Source organism: Cucurbitaria berberidis (genome assembly GCF_010015615.1).
Source record: "Cucurbitaria berberidis CBS 394.84 unplaced genomic scaffold K460scaffold_2, whole genome shotgun sequence".
In the NCBI taxonomy this organism is placed as follows: Eukaryota; Fungi; Ascomycota; class Dothideomycetes; order Pleosporales; family Cucurbitariaceae; genus Cucurbitaria; species Cucurbitaria berberidis.
Genome location: NW_024468936.1, coordinates 807,231 through 827,126, shown reverse-complemented (window position 1 = coordinate 827,126; position 19,896 = coordinate 807,231). Strand labels below are relative to the sequence as shown.

The following is a 19,896-nucleotide window of genomic DNA, read 5'->3' as shown; positions in this document are numbered from 1 at the left end:
GAAGAAAGTCTTTATGGTTATTGTGAATCCATCCTTTCAACTTTTTTTATCCAAACTACATATGAGGAAGGTCGATATCCTATCAGGCCTTTAATGAGCGCTAGCCTATACTCCCGTTATAGTTTTGTTCTACCCAGACTTCCCGCAAAACCGCCAATGAACACATTGGCGCAGAACGGTGAGAGGGAAATCTTCGCAATGACGTTCATGGCCCTCCTAGGACTGATCTTTCATGGATCGTAGCGCCCCCATAACGTCAACGGGATTGGTTTTGCCCGTGATTTTCTGAAGCTCTGGATCAGTGACGCGCATGAATACGTTGTGTTGCTGTCAAAGTCAGCAGCGCATCACAGCTGTTAATTCTATAATGCACTCTACCTTTTCATCACCAATAGTGAATTTTCCCTGCGTCTCCTCGTTCGCTTGCGAGTATTCGTCAAGTCTCTTGATTGCGTCGTTGTTAAGCACCTTCTTTGCGAACTTGACATTGCCCTTGGTATACTCGTGGCCCGGGTAAACTTTTGTGTCGTCTGGAAGAGCGGCTAATGTCTCATTCAGCGCCTTCTGCATCTCCTCGGGAGTGCCTTCGAAGAAACGGCCGCAGCCGCCGATGAACAGCGTGTCTCCAGTGAACACGGCGTGGTCCTCGCCGTCTTCGAAGAAGTAGCAAATGCTGTCCTGAGTGTGACAAGGCGTGTGCAATGCAGTTACCTGTATCGATCCGATGTTGAACTTTGTATTGTGTCCGGGCGTCTCAGCTACTAAGGCGCAGTCTTTACCGCCCATGACGGGAACATTGAACTTTGCAGACTGGGCTCTTTATCAAATTCTGATCACTTAGTGGATGTTTTAAGATCTTACGATAACCTTGTTCCCTCCAGCATGATCATTATGGCTAGCCCAAAATTGTCAGTTGAGACTAATGTTGAACCCGTTGCAACCTACTGATGAGTGTTGACGATCTTTGTCAATTTGAGACCACCACTTGTAGTCTGCTGTTCAAGGACTGGTGTCACTCTATAGATTTGCACGTTAGTTCATTATTAAACAACGCGTGTGAATAAAAGACTTACTCTGGTGGGTTGGCAGGGTCTATGATTACGGCTTGTTTCGTTTTGTCATCCGAGACTAGATAGGCGTAGTTATTGCCCGAACCCACCCCTGAGATTTATCAGTACATATACGCTTGGGGCAATAAGGGAGCTCGTACACATCGGTATTGATTGGATATGCATGGCTCTTGCTGGCTGCTTGGCATTAGCTTCACGATACCGCAAAGTGAATATTCTTCATACTCTCGAGATGGGTATAGTGATTGTTGATAACGAATAGCGTTTGATTGTAGCCGTAAATAAGCTCATAAGGAAGATGCTGAAAAGAAATCGTCGGAATACTGTCGATGTCATGGAGTTGAGATCGCCGAGGCAATGACGTTACATCTAATCTGATTAATCAGCAGTCACGTGCCAACATCAACACGTCGCGCCTGACGTTTTTCAGTCTTTGATTCAGTCGCGTTTGCCATCTTCATTCACTTGAGGTCATGTAGGCTTGTGGTATGCTGACGTAGTTAATGGCATGAACGACAGTCCTCGAAGACGCGACCTTGAACAAGAGAAAAAGGGTTCCATTTCGTGTACGCCGTAGACAAATGCTAGCATACGAATCGCACGCTAATGCAGAGACAGCAAAACTTCATATCAATGCACCATACCTCATAATCAAGCCCCATCGGGGTGTTTGTCCGAATTTACAAAGTTCCTGACGTTACAGCATCGACTTCAATCTCTTCTGCAGCTCAGGCTCGCTCGAAGGCCCATCGCCACGGAGCCGGTCGTCCTGCGCATCGTACAATGGGTCCTTCGTGACTGTGGCCTTGACCTTCGTACTGAAGTACTCAATCTCTACCGATTCTCCTTCACGGACCTTGCTCGGTAACCAGGCGTATGCAACCGGCTTGCGTACGGTATACCCGAAAGCGGCACTAGTGACATAGCCTGCCGTCTCGCCATTGTAGAAAACTGGCTCTTTGCCTAGAACCATGGAGCGGCCATCGTCAACGGTCAAGCATCTGAGTCTTTGCGAAGGTGACTTTCTCGAGAGTTGCTCAAGCGCAGCCTTGCCTACATAGTCTGCCTTCTTATCCATATGTATGGCGTATGTGACTCCGGCTTCCCAAGGGTTGTGTTCGGAGTTCATATCGCTTCCTGCGGATCGGATGCCCTTTTCTATTCGTAGGCCATTGAAGGCGGCACGGCCTGCAGCGATAAGTCCATGGGGCCTCCCTGACTGCCACAGGAGATCCCAGAGGCGCTGACCGTACTCGGGAGTGGTCTGGAGTTCCCAACCATACTCGCCCACAAACGATTTTCGGAACATGGTCACTGGAACACCAGCAATGCTTGTCTTCTTCACGCCCATATATGGTAATCTCTTGTTGCTGAAGTCGTCCGAGCTGACCGTTTGGATGACATCCCGAGCTCGAGGACCCCAGAGACCGAGACAGCAGGTACTGCCGGTAATGTCGCGTACCAATGCCCATCGATTGGGTGTATGTGTAGCCTGATGGCGAGCCGCGCGTGCGAGGTAGGCAAGGTCGGTTGCCGTATTTGCGCCGATCTGGAACAATTCATCATCTAATCTCGATACAAATATGTCGCTTATGACGCCGCCATAGTCGTTGACAAGCAGAGTGTGGGTAATAGCACCAGGCTGCTTGGAAACGTCACTAGTCGTAAGTTGCTGAAGTAAATGTACAGCACCAGGGCCCGATACTTCGAATCGATGGAAAGTTGTCATGTCGTACATGGCAACTGCGTTACGCGTCTTCCAGGCTTCGGCTGCAGCAATCGGTGAGTAGAACTTTGATGACCATGCATCACGGTCAACGGGTCTCCATTCTACTGGAAGGGTCTTGACCAACTCCGCATTCGCTTCGTACCAATGTGGACGCTCCCAGCCTCCTACTTCAAGAAAGAAAGCACCTTGTTCTCGTTGCCGAGTATGGAAGGGACTAATTCGGAGGTTACGCGGTGACTCCTTTGGTGCAAGAGGATGAAGGATGTCGTATATTTCAACAAAGTTCTGCTGCGAAGTCTCACTGACATACTCCGGACTGAGCTGGACTTCTTCGAATCGCGTCAATTCGCACTCACTGATATCGATACTTGAACGACCTTCGGTAAGGATCTCTGCGACTGTACGAGCTATACCGGCCGAGTGCGTGACCCATACGGCCTCGGCGACCCAGAAGCCATCGAGATTGGGTGCTTGGCCGACGACGGAACCGCCATCTGGAGTGAAGGAAAAGATCCCGTTGAAACCGTCAGCAATTTCGGTTTCTTGAAGAGCAGGGAGCAGCTCTTTGGTAGCTTTCCAGGCTGGCTCAAAGTCCTCAGGGGTGAATTCGAGGCGTGATGGCATGTTATTCTCGTCAACGTGCTTAGGAGTTGCGCCTAACGAAGCCGCAACCACAGGCATAGGGCGATGGCCATAGTATCCAATACCGTACTGATCTCCGTGCTCGCGGTAGTACAAATCTTGGTCCTGGTGTCGCAAAATGGGTAACTCGGCGTTCATCCCGTTTATTTTGTTATTGGTTTCTCGGCCTATAAGACCTGACAAGGCTGTGGTCTTTACGTACTGGTGCCCCAATGGTAGAAGGGGAACCTTCAAGCCGATCATGGCTCCAATCTCAACACCCCAAAAGCCAGCACACGACACGACGATATCTGCGGGAATTGAGCCGTTGTTTGTTGTGACGCCTGTCACGCGGCCGTTCGCCTGCTCAAAGCCAGTGACGAGGGTATGTTCGAGGTATTGTACGTCGGCTTTACGCGTCCTCTCGATGAGCAATTGTGTCGCGCGAGCCGCCAGTGCTAGTCCATCGCTCGGAATATGCAGTCCGCCAAGTATCAAGTCCTTGTTCAGGAGGGGATACTTCTTGAGACATTCTTGAGGACTGATCAGATGCGCTTCGATCCCCCACGACTGTGCATAACCATGCTTGCGCTTGAGTTCTTGTAGACGTTCTGGTGTTGTCGCAACCTCTAGGCCACCCAACTGATTGAAGCAGTTCTGCCCGTCCTTCTCGAGAGACTTCAGCTTCTCAGCCGTGTATTTTGCGAGCAGAGTCATTGTTTTCGAAGGATTCGTCTGGAACACAAGGCCGGGGGCGTGCGACGTCGACCCTCCTGGCATACTTAGTGGGCCCTGTTCAACAACGGTAATGTTCTTCCATCCTCGCGTGACTAGCTCGTCGGCGAGGTTGGTACCAACAATGCCAGCACCGATGATGACAACGCGCTGTGAAGTCGCCATGGCAATTAAAACAGAATAAATGATGAATTAGTTCCCTAGAGCCCCAGGATGGCTCCTCTTTAAGACTATTCACGCCCGCGATAACGGACCATGGCCGCAGCACTATTCATTCCCAGAAGCCGAATCTAAGCGTGGACCAGAGCTTCAGGAAAACGAAAGCTATCCTGTGCAGATAGTCCACCACCCCGCGTGTGGCTCTTACGACATTGGTGGGGAAGTATGTCTACCAGAGATGTAGGGTCCTGATTGCCAGAACGGGCCTAGTCGTATCTGCCGAGGATTGGGAGGGCAAAACATTGCGAGACTACATAGCTTGCAGCGACCCCGCCTCGCGTGCGTACAATCCACGGCTCCTGCCCTTTTTCACAACCTATACGGCTTCCACAGCTTCCCATACGATACGTGGTCACTAGTCACGGTTTGTCTGAACGGACCAACATGTCCTTGAGCAACGACACCACTGGGACGAATTGCCCTACTAAACCTTGTCGACACGTAACAACCACCAAAACCAAGTTATACTACGACATGGCGAATACATAATCGCAATAAGTCATGGCCGTGATCTCCAGCCCTCACGGTGAACCCTGCGGCAAGCCATTGCAACAAAATCAGAGCACCAAATCATTGCGATAATAGCCTTGCGACAAAATTCCCCCCAAAGCCCCGCCTGGCACGGGGACTACTCGAGAGCGCCAGCCCCGATCGCCTGTTTCGTCCATGTTCACTAGCATTGCCGATGTGGTGCTAAGCGAAACGACGATCGTTCACGTTGACAAGCATGCCGAGACTTTTGCCTGCTGTAACACTGCCGACAGTATCAATTGCAGACTCTGGCCGCTTCTGTTGAGAACTCTTGACCCAGAAAGAGCGACACTGCTCGAATATCGCGAATCTTCATAGCGGTCAAAAGTGCCACCTACTCCTTTGGCAGTACCTTCTGGGGGTGGAGACAACGCGATTAAGATTGCCAAAAGCGCCAAAATCACCCAGGGAAAGAGTACCGCAGAATATGATGAGGGGTAAAAGCGTGCGACGGGGGTGGTGACTCTCCATACGAAGCTATACCGTCAAGTGCACCCAGTGCCAGCTCACTATTCGCATCATGGTGATGCACTTCACCTTCGTTGGCTGCGGATTCCTTGACAACGCATCTCAGGGGTGTGCTGGTTATTTTATTCCTCTTTCTGGGGCTCTCAAGGCTATACCGAGCCGTAAGACGCGATCCGCGTCACGGTATCACAGTTCACAGTGATTCCGACATACATCCCGGAATTTCATCGCGATATCTCTACTATTCTTGATCGAAACTTGGAGATCTATCGCATAAGGATCCTCTAGATAAGAGTGTGATAAGAGCTTGATATTGCAGATCTGATGGTGTATCGAAGTTTGGTAGGCAGATTGGTCGAGGCTTGGACTGGTGCTAGATGTCCAAATGCGGAAATCCGATCCATCCAAGCCCGTGCTCATGAGAGGGGCAATGGCGAGAACAGTCTCAGCGTTCTGTCACCAGGACCGTTGCATGCATTGATGTACAGCAATGGATACAGCTGGGCCATCATCCGCTGATAGGGTTGTGGTTCACAGCTTGTCATCTAGAACCGCCTTCGTCTGGGTACGTTTGATCACGATGGCAGACCCAGCGGTTGCGGAGGATCCGGGAAAACAGCAAGTACGTGGCGCTTGATGGGCACTCGCAGTACGATTACGTTCATACATCTCACTGGTTACCACTTCCCGGTAGCGTATGGAAGCTATTACCCCATGGGGGAGTAGGGAACTGTTTTACTCGATAAGGGTGAGAAGGTAACACCGTCATGTATAGAGTATAATAATGCTACAGGCATCCACAGGCTGAACACCATATTTGCAAAGAACTACTTCCACATCGTCAGAGCAACTACTTCTTGCTATAATCTTGGACGACATTTCAATATCTACCAAATTTCACATACATCACATACAATGGTCGGATCTCTATGGAGCTACATCGGCCTTGGTGGCTCTCCCGCCCCTCCACCAGAAAAACAAACCGTACGAGCTCTCCCTGGAAACTGGTATACCTCAGAAGAGATGTATCAGCTTGAGAGGCGCGCAATCTTCTCCCGCCGGTGGCTGCTCATTACACACAAGTCGAGATTTCCCAACTCTGGTGACTATCTTCGCTACAACATTGCCAACTACGATGTTATCATCTCCAAAGACAGGACGGGTGAGATTCATGCTTTCCACAATGTATGTCGACACCGCGCCTACCCGGTCGTCGAGACCGAAGGAGGCAATGCAAAGATCTTCTCTTGCCGATACCACGGCTGGTCATATGGCCTGAACGGAAAATTGGCGAAGGCCCCAGGCTACCAAGACTTTCCAACATTTGATAAGGCTAAGAACGGTCTCTTCCCAATCCACACTCGGATTGATAGGAACGGCTTCATATGGATCAACATGGATTCCAAAAAGGAGCCTGAGGTGTCATGGGAGTCGCAATTCGACACCGTTGATGAGCAAACACGATTCGACCAATTCGACTTTGACGATTACGAGTTTGACCATACCTGGAACTTGGACGGTCCCTTCAACTGGAAGATTCTTGCGGATAATTTTAACGAGTGCTACCACTGCAAGACAACCCATCCCGATCTTACAACTGGCCTACTCGACCTCGAATCGTATGACGTGCACTGCTCGGCTGATCACATCCAGCATGAGCCTGGCACGCCCGAAGACTTCAAGGCACGTGGCATGGAGATATGTTCGACATATTGTTTCCCCAACGTCTCCTTCACCGTCACAAAACACTTCTTATTCATGCAAAAGTTTATGCCCAAGTCGACGACCGAGTCTGTCATGTACTACGAGGTGTGGCGTAATAAGAACTCGTCTGAGGAGGACTTCTCGCTCATCAGCGACACGTACAAGCGAGTTATGGCTGAGGACAAGGTGTTGTGTGAGCGTGCGCAGAAGAACATCGAGGCTGGCGTCTTCGTGAATGGCGAGCTGCACCCTCGTATGGAGAAGGGCCCAGTATTCTTCCAGAAGCGCTGCCGCGAGATCGTCTTGGAGCACGGTATGCGCGAGAAGCGTGAGGGGAAGAAGATCTGGCCTGCGAAACAGCAGCTGGAAACTACAGGCGACTCTGTCGTCAGTGGCGAATTGCAAGATTTCTGTGAGGGTCTAGCTTGTGGCAATGATAACGAGAAGAGCGAACTGGCTTGGTAGTCTTTTTGCTAAGCGATGAATTATGATGCGCATGACATTGCTTGGTGTTTGGGCGTGATGGTTACTGAACGTTTCTTCTTCGTAGCAGTTTTAACATTTGGTTTCATTGGTTTGTTTGTAAAGACTTAGCGTTCAGTTTGCTTTCCTGAAAGCGCAGATCTTATGTACTCCCCCTAGATACAACGGAGTTGATTCCGGTTCGAATCTGTTCGCCCTTTCGTACGTGACGATGCAATTCTTACACCGAGCAAGAGGACCACTGTCTCTATTGGAAACAACCCATGTCTTCATGGTTGCACTTTTGTTCATATCACACTTGACCTCTGTATTGTGTAAACCGAGGTTTCACACACAACAGGGGGAAGAAACAAAAAATCATCTCAATCTACTAACAATGCTCAGCGATCGCTCTTCTGTGGCGTTGGTGCTTTTCTTTCCCAACAATGCTCAATGTAGGTGACCCTTCTCCCTCATCGCGTACCCTTCAATCACCATCGCAACATACTCACAATCGTATGTCGCTCAAGACCAAAGCTACCCCTCCGCCGTTAACGGACGCTACCTTCTGATAAAGAGTTCATGTGGGGTTCACAAGCCACGATGCATTTTCAATCCAAATCGGGAAACCATATCCATTCAGCCAATCGGGTTATTTGGGACTAGTAGCTTGGGTACTGATAGTATCGATTGGGCTGATAGTGAGGGGACGCAATGCAATACAAAGTAGATTTCTTGTGCGAGTCAAAGTACACATAGTAAATCCTTCGAAGAGGCGTGGCAATATTAATGTTGTGTGAGACGAGAGTCGTGGGTTGGGTGCGCGGGGAGTGCACTGCATGCTGTACCTAGGCTTTCAATTCCGGTGTTAAGTTTCGTTTTCGACGTTGAGTAACGCAATAATGTCCTGCTTATCAACTGCGAGCATTATATCCACCAAGGAAATGGGAAGGGCGATGTACAATGAGTCGTTGTTTCGGTTGCAAGCGGCATATCGATTGAACCGCGAGTGCATTGATCACATACCAATGACAGTTGGGGACCCTACATAAATCAAGGCAATGTATTTACTCTTCTTCTGAGTTTGAGATTGAAGGTATGTTTTGCTTGAGGGCTATAGACTATTGGAGGTTACGTGCAACTTTCCGCGCCCTATGACGTCATATTATAACGACATGTCCAAGCCATGCTTACCCATGTTGCCAAACACTGCCATCGTCTGCACTTGTTTACCTCTCGCTACCAAAACATAAGCCAACATGTCTTCAAAACCAAGAGTCAAGAACATCGTCTTCGACGTCGTTGGTACCCTAGTCTCTCACGAGCACTTCTACACCGTCATAGAAGACCGTCTCGGCCCCTCCCTCAAGAAACACAGCTTGCCCGCCCGTCTTCTAGGCTTTGCTTGGCTCGAGTCTGCAGAGCGCGAGTACACGTTTCTCTCATTGTCAGGCGCATACGTCCCATTTGCTCAAGTCTTCGAAGCCATGTTCTTCCGCGTTCTACACTTTGCGGGCGTCCCTGAACCAAGAAGTGTAGCAAACGAGGAAGATGTCAAGTACTTTATGCAAGAATATAAGAAGTGTGAAGTTCGACCTGGTGCTAAATTGTGTATCGATACGCTGAAAAGGGAGGGGTGGACCGTGTGGGCTTTTACGAGCGGGGATCGGGAGAGAGTCGTGGGGTATTTTGAACAGGGTGGAGTGAGCATTGATGCTGAGAGCGTGGTTACGTGCGATGAGATTGGCGTGGGGAAACCGGAATTAAGAGCTTATGCGAAGCTCAAGGAGCAGATTGGAGTAGGCGAGGGAGACGAAGTGTGGTTTGCGGCTGCGCATGGCTGGGATGTGAGCGCAGCAGGTCGAGCCGGGTTTAAGACAGCGTACTGTACGGTTCTGGAAAGGGAGCCGCTCGAGGACGTCTTTGGGAAGATGGATGTAGTTGCTGACTCGTTGGAGGGGTTGGCGGAGAAAGTTATGAGCGCCGAAGCCAAGGCTTGCTCTTGAATGGATCCAGCTTCTTAGTTCCCTCACAGCTATCCTTCTCTACAGTTCCCTCACAGTTATCCTTCTCTACAGTACCCTTGCCTTTAGTATCCTTCCCCGTTTCTGCTGTATCTGTCTTTGGCAACAGCCTATATGGCCGCGAATCGAACCTGCTAGGCTGTTGTACTTCGAAGCTGCCAAAGGAACCCGAAACAATCCTGCGTGGAGGGGGTGGGACGCCTTCAGTGCGTTGATGGCCGTTTGGGAGGGGCTTGATAGGCCTGTGGTACGCGCCTAGAGGATCTATCCCAGCTGACCCCCTATTGAACATTGTATCGTTTGGTGTGCGTGAACGATAAGTAGCCAGGGGCGGCGGTGGAGGACATGATGCGACAGGGGGAACGGGAGGTAAAAGCGGATATTCAACCTGGCCCTCACCAACGGTCTTGTCCTTGCCCAGTTCCTCCTTCTCATTCGAAGTCCTCTCCTCTTTCATGCCCTCTTTCATGCCCTCTTTCTTGCCCTTGCCCAAATCCTTCTTCTCATTCAATCCCCCCTCATCCTCACGCTTCCTCTTCCCGCCCCAAAGCTCCTCAGCACGCTTCTTCCGCTTCACCCTATCCTCTAGATCCGTATACACAGTCCCGCCAATACTCCTCCACACCTTCACACCGTCACCGAAAACCGTCTCAGTCTTCCTATCCGTATCGTCGGTCATCCGGTCGAGGAAGAATTGCTCCATTTCGCCATTATCCTCTTCTTCCGTGTCGGAGCCGTCGTCGGAGCCAGCCCATGGTGCAGCGTCTACAGGGAGGAAGGAAGTGTTGTTACCTCCATTGCGAGCATGAGGATGGCGGGCGAGGAACAGTTTGCGGCGCTTCGCGGGCGGGTCTGCTTGGTTCGCCATAGGGTTGAGTGATTGTAATGGTTGAGAGCAATTCTGCTTTAGTTCAGTAGGTTGAGGCTGTCGTAAAGCTGTAGAAATAGTAATAGTCCTGTGCACATACACTGTAAGGCATATGTGCGCGTTTCGCGATCACGGGTCCCTTGGCATACGCGTTGCTCGAGGGATTGGACAAGTGCAAAGGGACCTTTCACTGGGTTCGAACATTATGATGACTTTTCCTATGCTACCCAACGCCTAGCAATGAAAATATTTTAGCTACTCGTCGGCTTTCCCCTTCTTCTCCTCTCTCCACTGCTCTGCCAACGCTTTCACCCTCTCCACTCCCTTAGCGTTGCCTACGCTATTCTCCCACTCCGCCCACTTTTTGTACACAGCCGCAGCCCTTTTGCTCTTCCCTCCAACTTTGGTCATTCGCTCAAACAGATCTCGGACCCCTTCTGCTGAACCGTGACTCATTTCCTGGCTGAGGTATACATCCCAAACATCGCCCTTCTTCGGGAACGTGCTCACGAGGCCCTCGAAAATGGTTCTTCCGCGCTCAGCATCGCCATTCGCGGACTTGAATTCCAGCGCAGCGAACTTCTGTGTGAGATAGCGGTGTTGACTAGAAGCAACGGACTGTGTCGCGCGCTGGAGGAGGGCGCGAGCACGTGTGGGTGAGGGCGAGGGGAGGACGTCCATTAAGAATGTTGCGTATGAGAGCCAAAACTGAGGATCTGGCGTGAAAGATTTGTTCTTTGTCATAGATTGGTAGAGAGTATCTGCTTTCTGCAACGTTGTCAGCATCTTATGTAAGTAGTAGTGATAAAGACAAGGGCACTTACGTCGATTTTCCCAGAACCAATATAGATCTTGATCATTCTCTCATGCACCTCCCTTGCATCGTTATGCTGGCATGCCTCCTTGAAGACTTCCTCCATTGCATCATCGCTAGCGAAGTCATTTTCGAGATGCAGCAATGCCGTCCAGACATCCAACTTCTCCTTCTCCTCACGCGGGTTGATAGTCGCTAACGCGCGTCGAGCAATTTGCCGGGCCTTGTCGATCTCGTTGAGTTCGCGCTGGAAGACTATGTAGCGTACCCACATCTCGGCGCTGTTTGGTTGTCCGAGCAGCAGGCGCTCGTAGTCTGCCACGGACTGGGGACCATAAGCATCGAGGTCGCCTGTGCGGTCCTCTTTTATGGTAGCTTTCTTGGACTTCTTCTTCTTTTTGGGGGCTCCACCATCAGAGTCGGAGGCTGCGGCACCGTTCTGCTCATCGAAGTCTAGAGTTGCTCCTGTCCAGTCAAACCCAGAGGTGTTGAGACCAGGTGCTGATGATTGTACACCGTCTTGGTCTAAATCTTCTTCCGAAGAGTCTGCATCGACGATATGTGCGTCGTCGTCGTCGCTCTCTGCACTCCTGACGCTTCTCATTTCGACGTCATCGTCGAGCTCTACTCCACCCTCATCTGACTTTTCCTCGTCGGTGACCTCATTATCAGATGCGTCCTCCATTTCCTCATCTTCTCCCTCACCCTTGACCTGCGAATACTTCAAAGTGAAGCTGATTTTCCTCGTCTTTGGCTCGACGCGCACGATCTTAGCTTTGACCACGTCATCCTTCTTGTACATCTCCTTCACCTTGTCTTGAGCGACTGCCTTGTCCGCCAACTGAGAGATATGGCAGAGACCACTAACGTTGTTTGAGTTGTCGACCACGAGGAAGACACCAAAGTTCTCCACGTGCCGAACTTTAGCAGTTACAATCTGGCCAACTTGCAGATCGCTGAATTCGAGCGGCTCAGTGTAGTCGCCTTGAATGACAGAGGTCTTCAGGCTCATCTGAGGATTGCGCATATGCTCTTTGTTCGAGATGATCTTACCAGTAACGAGCTGGTCGACATGGAATGCAGATTTCCAGTCTTTGATGTACTCGTCGGAGAGGTGGCTGATGCGCACATATGCTTCGGCGTGCGGGCCTAGTCGCACATAAACACCATTGTCGGCAACATGCTTAATAAAGCCACGGACGACCTGGTGAACCTTGAGCTGGGTTTTGTCCTTGATCTCGGGATCCTTGACAGGCAAGGAAGAACTCAAGACTCTTGACGGCCTGGCAGAGAGCCCAAGCTTTTTGTTCGGAACGTCGACATCGATGATGGATACACGTAGAACGTCGCCAACCTTGAACTCTGATGGCTTGGCCTTGTCGTAGTCATCTGCAAGCTGCTCTAGGTAGATTGGCGCTGCAATGTTATCGTTGATCTGCACAACGATCGATGTTTCGTGTAGCTTTGTAACACGAGCAGGAAGGATATAACCCACTTTGAGGTCTTGTAAGGTCAGTGTCTTTCCGGTCACCGTAGTTGCTGCCGTCAAATCTAGTCGTCCGGCTGCAACGTCGACCGCTTTCACGCGAACTTTCAGGGCCGAGCCCACGGGGAAATTCTCTTCAATGGCCGAGAGCTGCTCGAGATCGTCGGTCAGATCGAAAAAGTCGATACGGCCGCGAACGTTGGCTGTGATGTTCACCCAGACATATCGATCAGCAATGTTATTGACGAAAGCAACATGAGATGACCCGGGACTAATCTTGTCCAGGCTCAACACGTCAGTTTCCACCCTTATCTTATCTTTCTTTGTAGTCATTTCATACGTGGGCGTCTTGTTGCTCGATCGATGTGAGATGGGAAGGAAGCGATGATTGCGTGCATCATGTCGGCCCAGTACCTTGGCTTCTATCCTATCATTCATCTTGAAGTGCGCCGTGGGCCGCTTCTTGTCGGGAATGTCGTCCCACGAGTCAAACATTTCTGAGACCGAGATTCGGCCTTGAACATTTTCAGCGAGCTCGACGTTGACTTGTGTTCTCTTGACAGATCGGATGCGAACGGTAGTGGTTGTGCCGAACTTGATGTCCGCAGTGGACGATATCTTCGGATCGATAGGGTCGACCAGAGCTTGCCCTGTTGCTTCTGTGGTCTTAGTCGTAGCACTTTCGTCTGCTTCCGGTTCGAGCTTCATGGAAAGCCAGAAGAAGCCCTTCGCGGAATCCACATGTGTCACTCTTACTGTAACGGATTGGTCCTTGCGCAGACCGAAGTTTGCAGCGAGGAGCATCTCCTGTGTGAGCTGTGACTTGAAGACTGGACCACTGATGCCGTTACCCAGCTCCACGAACACTTTGTCTGGCAAGATACCGCGCACAAAGCCATGTACAATCTCGCCTACCTGGAGGGTTTGAACGTTGGTCGGAAGCTTCGAAGCCTGTGCGTCTTTTCGAAGACTAGGCTTGTTGGAGACGATGGCAGTTCTGGATTTGTTGTGCTTGCTCAGAACCACAAGATCATCCAATGTGCCTCCAACGCGGATTTTTTTCATGGTCGAGACATCCTTCTTCTCTGATCCATCTGTCAGATGACCAATACGAAGGAGACCTTTGACACCATGACCGAGGTCTAAAGTTGCCGTCTCCTCATTCTTCTCGATGACAGTGCCCTTCACAACACCACCGGGGTTGAGAGCGCTGAATGCGGCTTCCTTGTTGGTATCTATGGCAGCCGGGTCTTTGCAGGATACCAGCAGTTGACGCTCGCCTGGGTCGACTGAGAGGACACGCACCTTGACTACCTGGCCATTTGCGAAGTGTCGCGTAGCATCTTCGATATACGCTTCACTCATCTCTGCCATTGGAAGCCAGGCCTTGACATCGCCGTAGAATCGAACTGTCGCGCCGTTACGCCGAACGTTGACAAGAATACCAGGACCAGTATCACCCTTGGAAAGCATTGCGAAGTTTGTCCACGGCTCGACTTCCGAATTTACCAAAGATTTCTTCAGAGTGAGCTGAATCTGGTGCCTTGCAGGCTCAGTGTACAGCACACGGGCCGTGACGGGCACACCTTCGCGGAATTTTCGCTCCGGATGCTGTAAGCGGACGTCTGCTAGATGCATCTCTGGCACAAGACCTGTGATACCTTCCGCAAGATGGACGAGCACAGCGGTAGCTCCAGTCTTGTCAGCAATGAGCTTGTGCACCTTGCCCTTGACAAGCTGCCCAGCTTTGATGTCTTCAATTCGAAGGAAAGGCTGGTCGAGAACCTTCTGTTCCAGAGAGAGCTGGAAGAGGCCATCTAGGTCGTTGTAACCGATGATTCGTGCTCGGTGTTTCGATTCAAGCTTGAAGGCACCGGCGTCATCCGATAGGATGTCTACCTTGTCGTCGGCCAGTCGAGATATGTGCGCGAAACCGACCACGTCGCGAACTCCAAGATCGAAGAAGGCACCATGGCCTTGCTGTACCTTGATAACCTTTGCGCTCTCAATGATTGTGGATATTGGCAAAAGTTCTAGAGGAGGCTTCCGCTCCTTTGGTTTCCCAGACATGCGAGTAGAGAGCGAAACCACATGGTCCAGGAATGATACACCGACCTTCCTGGGCTCTGAGTCCGGGCATGTAAACAAAATTCTCCCTTTGACTTTGGAGCCGATCTTGTACTTTTTCGTTATATCGGCGCCCTTCTCCGTTGTTCCAGAATGGTATGCATCAGCCGTCGCATCAATCAGGCCGAGGATCTTACCAGTGACCGTTGCTGGCGTGGTATCGGCAATCAGAACATCCACTGCAGTTCCAGGCAGGAAGACGTCGATGGTTGGGGCTTCAGTCATGGTGTTGCCCTTGGTCAAGTTCCCGGCTTTGATCAAATCCGCGGAGAGTTTAACGATTCGTCCATCTGAGTTGAGCCCTGTGACCAGGCACATGAAGACGGCCCCTTCTTGAATTTTGGCATGCGGAATCTTAGGCCCTAGCTCGCCCTTGGGCAGGAAACCCTTCAACTTGGGGTCCGCCAGACCAAGGTCCATTACCAGGCCGTGATCCTCGTTGCTCACCACGGAGGCTTGTATCATACTGTTCACAGGTATCTTTCGCTTCGACAGGCCCTTGTTCACCAGCTTCGGGTCGACTGACAGTTCTAGCCTCTTCTTCGCTCTTGCGGTGTCATCGCTTGTGGATGTAATGCAAGCCCTTAGGTATTGGCCGACAAAGAACATATCCTTCAGCTCAACATCTTCGAATGCTTCTTCGTCATCGCTTCCCTCGGCCTTGTCTGCATCTTCTTCCTTTAGAAGTTTCTCCAGTCGCTCGTTGAGCTTGTCGGAGACGGCGGTGAGTGGGACGTATCCGACGAGGTTGTTGGGCAGGGCGAGTACGATGTCTTGGTGGGTGATGTCGGTGACTTGACCGAGGATGATGGTCCCAGGCGACAGTTTCTGCCTCTGTTAGTGTTGACTCGCAATGCGCAGATTTGCTCTCTTACCTTGTAGCTCAAACCCTCTGCGCGGATAACTTGCTCCTCGTCTCCGTCCGCGTGAGACTTCTTGCCCTTCTTGAAAGTCTTCGTTTTCGCAGATTTTGGTCTAGCCTGTTCGCCATCTTCTGAACCCATATCGCTGAAGTCATTGTCGTCACCGCCGGTGCGCTTGGTTCCCGACTGCTCGAACAGGACATCCTGGTTCGCCTTGATCTGGATTTGCTTGTGCTCGAGAGGGGTCAGGACGCTCGCACCGCCTCTGGGGAAGGACTTCTCTTCGTCCTTGAAGACACTCTTCGGCGCTGCGCTCTCAGGCTTCGCTTTGGCGGGTGATGGCTCTGCTGCCACATCGGATTTCCGCCGCTTCGCAGACCGGTCGCTGGATGCACCTTTCTCCTTCTTGGACGGGGTACTCCCTTGGTCCGCTTTTCGCTTTATGGCAACCATGGCGTGCTCGTTCTACTGCCCTTCTGTTGCGCAGCTTCAAGAGATTCGAACTTTTTGCTTGGCAGCTGGGCTGGGACGACTTGGAAAAAAAGACTGGGTCCCGGCGCAGATTTCTCCGAGCCGAGGAGTGAACCATGGAGTTTGGGGCTTAGCGTCACTTAACGCGTGCAGCAGTCGCGACCGTGATGCGCTATGGCCGCCAGCTCCAACCTCCGCCCTGCTTTATATTCATTCCCATGCATCCCATATTCCTGTCCCTGTCCCCCCACATCCTATCCTCACTTCCACGGCGTGTTCCCTCTTGACCTTCAATTGGCGTTTTTTGTATATATATTGTACTACTAAGGAGCATGTCTTCTCCGTGCGCACCTCGCACCACGGCCCAAGAGCCCACCCCAGACCTGTTCTCATCATCGCCTCCCGCGCCCGCAGCGACGACGGGCAGCAGAAAGCCCAAGCGGCCGCCGCCCATCACACCCAAACGCTTCACGCGCTTTTTCACCCCGCGAAACTCGAAAAATGTCTCTTCACACACGTCGCTCTCCGCCTCGGGCCGCCAATTGCAGGACATCACACGAGCCGCCATCAATCGCAATGCCACACAGCGAAGCACGCCCAGGAAGACGGTGAACTTTGTCGACATTGAGAATCAGATGCAGACGCCGCAATCAAGCTCGCGCAAGAGGAAGAACGCCTACTTGTCGCCAGAGACCTCCCCCGCCCAGTCATCGCCCTCGAAGCGTTCACGATACGTCACTCCTCCACCTTTCGAGATACTCGACGACCTGGCTGCAGTCGAGGAACCTCCCGTATTTCCTGTGCCCATTCGAAGATTAAGGACTCTGGGGGCTGCGTCGAGAACGCTGCAGCGGTCATTTGGTGGCATCTTGAGTGTGGGGAGGGGTTTCAAGAGTGACCACTGCACTTCATGGCAGGGTCAGACAGCCGACTTCTACAGCAGTTCAGACGATCTGAACCAACTACCACAGGGCGCACCGCCGTTCACCACAGCCAGCTGTAACAGTATGCTATACCCCTCAATCCCCACTTGCCACGATACTGACCACTCGTAGCCAACTCCCTCATCGCAGTAGGGGACGAAGACGGATATATCCACCTCCTAGACTCCGACGGCGACTTCTCCCGGGCTCACGTGTCATGGAGAGCTCACTCAAATGCTGTCATGGACTTGCAATTCTCATCCGACGATACATATCTTGCTGCAGGTTCGGGCGATCAGACTGCGCAAATAGTCGACGTTCGAACCCAAAAGACTCTCGCTGTTCTCGCAAAGCACAAGTCTTCCGTAAAGCAAGTACGCTTTCAGCCTGGCGACGACAAAATTGTAGCAACATCGAGTCGAGATGGCGCCGTGCAGATCTGGGACTTGCGGTGCAAAGGAGGCCACATGTCTGTACATTCGGCTTGGGGATCAGATGCGCCATATGCCAGCGTTATTCGCACACTAGCATCAGCACACGCAGACAGTACCCCAACTACGAGCTCGGGGTCGTCTACTTCTCTTAATAAGACAGCTTCAAGCGCTAAATCAGAGAGCGTCAGCCGTCGTAACGATATCTCCGTCACGGCGCTCTCCTTTCTACCCGAGGGCCGGCAACATCTACTCCTGACAGCTTCAGACGCATCAACATGCGTCAAGTTGTGGGATATAAGGGGCCGATACTCACTACGTGGTCCCGCAATACCGATCTCGACCACATCACACCCGGAATCACATAACCGCCACCGACACTTTGCTATCAACTCGCTTACTCTCAACGGCGATGCATCACGTCTTTATGCCCTTAGCAAAGACAACACAGTTTATGCCTATTCTACCAGTCATCTTATCCTTGGAGTGGCACCAGAGCTCTCTACAACATCATCATCCAAGCAGAAATACTGCCAAGTAGGCCAAGAAGGTTTAGGACCCCTATATGGCTTTCGACACCAAAACTTCCATGCAGGCTCGTTCTACGTAAAAGCCTCATTGCGCAAAGCATCTCAAGATAAGCCAGAGCTACTAGCTGTTGGAAGTACGGATGGATGCCCCGTACTATTCCCCACGGACGAGAGGTTCCTTCGCCGGGAATCTAGGCATCAAGAGGATGATGCAGACGAACTTCCCGGCCTCAACGTTACTACACGCAGTTCTTCGTCTAGACTCTCGCTATCGCGCTCTTCTACGAACAGTCGTTGCCCTGATACTATCCCGATCTATGAGCACGGTACGCCACTCATTCGAGGCCACGATGCTGAAGTCACGAGCGTGAGCTGGGCAAGGAACGGTAGTCTGATCAGCGTGAGCGACGACTTCCGTGTTCGGCGGTGGAAGGAGGGGAGCATGGCGAGGGAGTTGAGGATAGGTGGAGAAAGTGAGGGGAAGAGATGGCAGTGTGGGTGGGCTGATGCTAGAGAGGGATACGATGACGAAGAGTAAAGGAGGGAGGAGAGAAGATGTTTGTTCATTATACCCCCATTTTTCTTATTGGATAGCGATGAGATTACGAAACGATTTATTTTTGCTTGAACCTTCCTATGCGCATCAGCAGCGTGCAAAATCAAACAACCCGGATATAAACGAATAGGCTCGTGTATATCACACTTCTTGCAAAGCTTAAGAGAACTGCCATCAAAGGTCGTTAACGTGTTCGCGGGACAGCTTTGTACAGCCACAACCTAATGATAGCTTCCTAGGCAACCCTTGGGCATAAGCGCCTCCCATGAAAAACAGCACACACTTGCCAGCTGTTGCAGGTATAACTGAAACATGTCGGCGTTTGCAGAAAGGCTCGGCACCTAGGCAGGCGCTCCAAAGCTACGCCGCATGACGACAGCTTCGACCGACCTTGTCCCCGCTTCCATCAGACTTTCATGGTATCGACAACAAGAACATCGACACAGATCATACGAACCCTTGCTTCGAAACTCCACTGCAATGTTTGGCACCAAAATTACTTCGATAGTTTTCTCCCTCCTCTCCCTTTTCTCCATCACCATGTCCTGCGCCAACAGCCCTCAGGCAGTTCTCACCATGATGTCGCCGACCATCTACGAAGCGCCTCTCAGATACTGCGATGAAGAGTATGGTCCGGTTGTTGCCGGCGAGTTCTTAGTCCAGCTGAAAGTTGGCCATTCCTTAAACGATCATTCACTAGCAGTTGGCACCTACCTAGAGACTCACATTCGGCACATATACGGAGCAATTTGGCCTGATAGTATTACGTATTCTGGTTTCGGGGTAGATGACAATCTTCTTGCTCGGATTAGGGCAGATCCCGGCGTTGAGATGGTGGACTGCAACATTGCAAATGTTGTGACGCTAGAGCCGAATGTCGATTTGGATTGAAACACGACGGCTTGTAAGCAATGCAGCCAAGCGCTACCCAAAATTTACTGGCCTATCAGGAATGATCAGAATTGAAAAATTTCCATTGCGGCGTCGCTCAACATTGCGCAGTTACGGCGGTCGCAAATATTGCAACGATACGCCGTCTTCATGGAGATCTCACAGGCGTTGCCTTTGGGATGAAACTTAGGGCGAGATTCAGTGTTATGGCTTCACTCTATTATAGTAGTCATTATTGCTACCAGATCATGGCGATTAATGTCGAGCTGTGTCCCGAGGAATTAAACAGCCCCCATGTTGGACTATGCGCCATAATACTGTGCCTCCTTGGCGTCTTGAATACTGTAGTGGTGAATGACACCAGTTACCAAAT

The 19,896-nt window shown here is 51.2% G+C and overlaps 7 protein-coding genes across 7 annotated transcripts; 4 read left to right on the top strand and 3 right to left on the bottom strand.

Annotated features, from left to right (window-relative positions):
• Nucleotides 1-216: 216 nt before the first annotated feature.
• On the bottom strand, nt 217-1,406 carry K460DRAFT_276485 (Metallo-hydrolase/oxidoreductase; the record flags this gene model as incomplete). Its single annotated transcript, XM_040928116.1, has 7 exons — nt 217-327; nt 379-810; nt 862-895; nt 946-1,017; nt 1,074-1,161; nt 1,211-1,247; nt 1,296-1,406. The coding sequence occupies 7 exons, from the start codon at nt 1,404-1,406 to the stop codon at nt 217-219; spliced, it is 885 nt and encodes a 294-aa protein (XP_040789735.1).
• Nucleotides 1,407-1,622: 216 nt separating this feature from the next.
• Nucleotides 1,623-4,382, bottom strand: K460DRAFT_363278 (dimethylglycine dehydrogenase mitochondrial precursor). The gene has a single exon (XM_040932785.1). The coding sequence runs from the start codon at nt 4,318-4,320 to the stop codon at nt 1,768-1,770; it is 2,553 nt and encodes an 850-aa protein (XP_040789734.1). The 5' UTR covers nt 4,321-4,382; the 3' UTR covers nt 1,623-1,767.
• Nucleotides 4,383-6,288: 1,906 nt separating this feature from the next.
• On the top strand, nt 6,289-7,542 carry K460DRAFT_402535 (naphthalene 1,2-dioxygenase subunit alpha; the record flags this gene model as incomplete). Its single annotated transcript, XM_040936535.1, has 1 exon — nt 6,289-7,542. One exon carries the CDS (start codon nt 6,289-6,291, stop codon nt 7,540-7,542), a length of 1,254 nt encoding a protein of 417 aa, XP_040789733.1.
• Nucleotides 7,543-8,757: 1,215 nt separating this feature from the next.
• On the top strand, nt 8,758-9,613 carry K460DRAFT_363275 (HAD-like protein). The gene has a single exon (XM_040932784.1). The coding sequence runs from the start codon at nt 8,799-8,801 to the stop codon at nt 9,543-9,545; it is 747 nt and encodes a 248-aa protein (XP_040789732.1). The 5' UTR covers nt 8,758-8,798; the 3' UTR covers nt 9,546-9,613.
• A 998-nt stretch (nt 9,614-10,611) lies between these two features.
• On the bottom strand, nt 10,612-16,220 carry K460DRAFT_331889 (rRNA biogenesis protein-like protein RRP5). Its single transcript, XM_040930820.1, has 3 exons — nt 15,734-16,220; nt 11,256-15,686; nt 10,612-11,199 (listed from the first exon to the last, which is right to left on the bottom strand). The coding sequence occupies exons 1-3, from the start codon at nt 16,172-16,174 to the stop codon at nt 10,687-10,689; spliced, it is 5,385 nt and encodes a 1,794-aa protein (XP_040789731.1). The 5' UTR covers nt 16,175-16,220; the 3' UTR covers nt 10,612-10,686.
• A 170-nt stretch (nt 16,221-16,390) lies between these two features.
• On the top strand, nt 16,391-18,748 carry K460DRAFT_413963 (WD repeat-containing protein-like protein). Its single transcript, XM_040937647.1, has 2 exons — nt 16,391-17,197; nt 17,248-18,748. The coding sequence occupies exons 1-2, from the start codon at nt 16,525-16,527 to the stop codon at nt 18,612-18,614; spliced, it is 2,040 nt and encodes a 679-aa protein (XP_040789730.1). The 5' UTR covers nt 16,391-16,524; the 3' UTR covers nt 18,615-18,748.
• A 302-nt stretch (nt 18,749-19,050) lies between these two features.
• On the top strand, nt 19,051-19,863 carry K460DRAFT_363271 (uncharacterized protein). Its single transcript, XM_040932783.1, has one exon. The coding sequence runs from the start codon at nt 19,173-19,175 to the stop codon at nt 19,521-19,523; it is 351 nt and encodes a 116-aa protein (XP_040789729.1). The 5' UTR covers nt 19,051-19,172; the 3' UTR covers nt 19,524-19,863.
• The last annotated feature ends 33 nt before the right edge of the window (nt 19,864-19,896 follow it).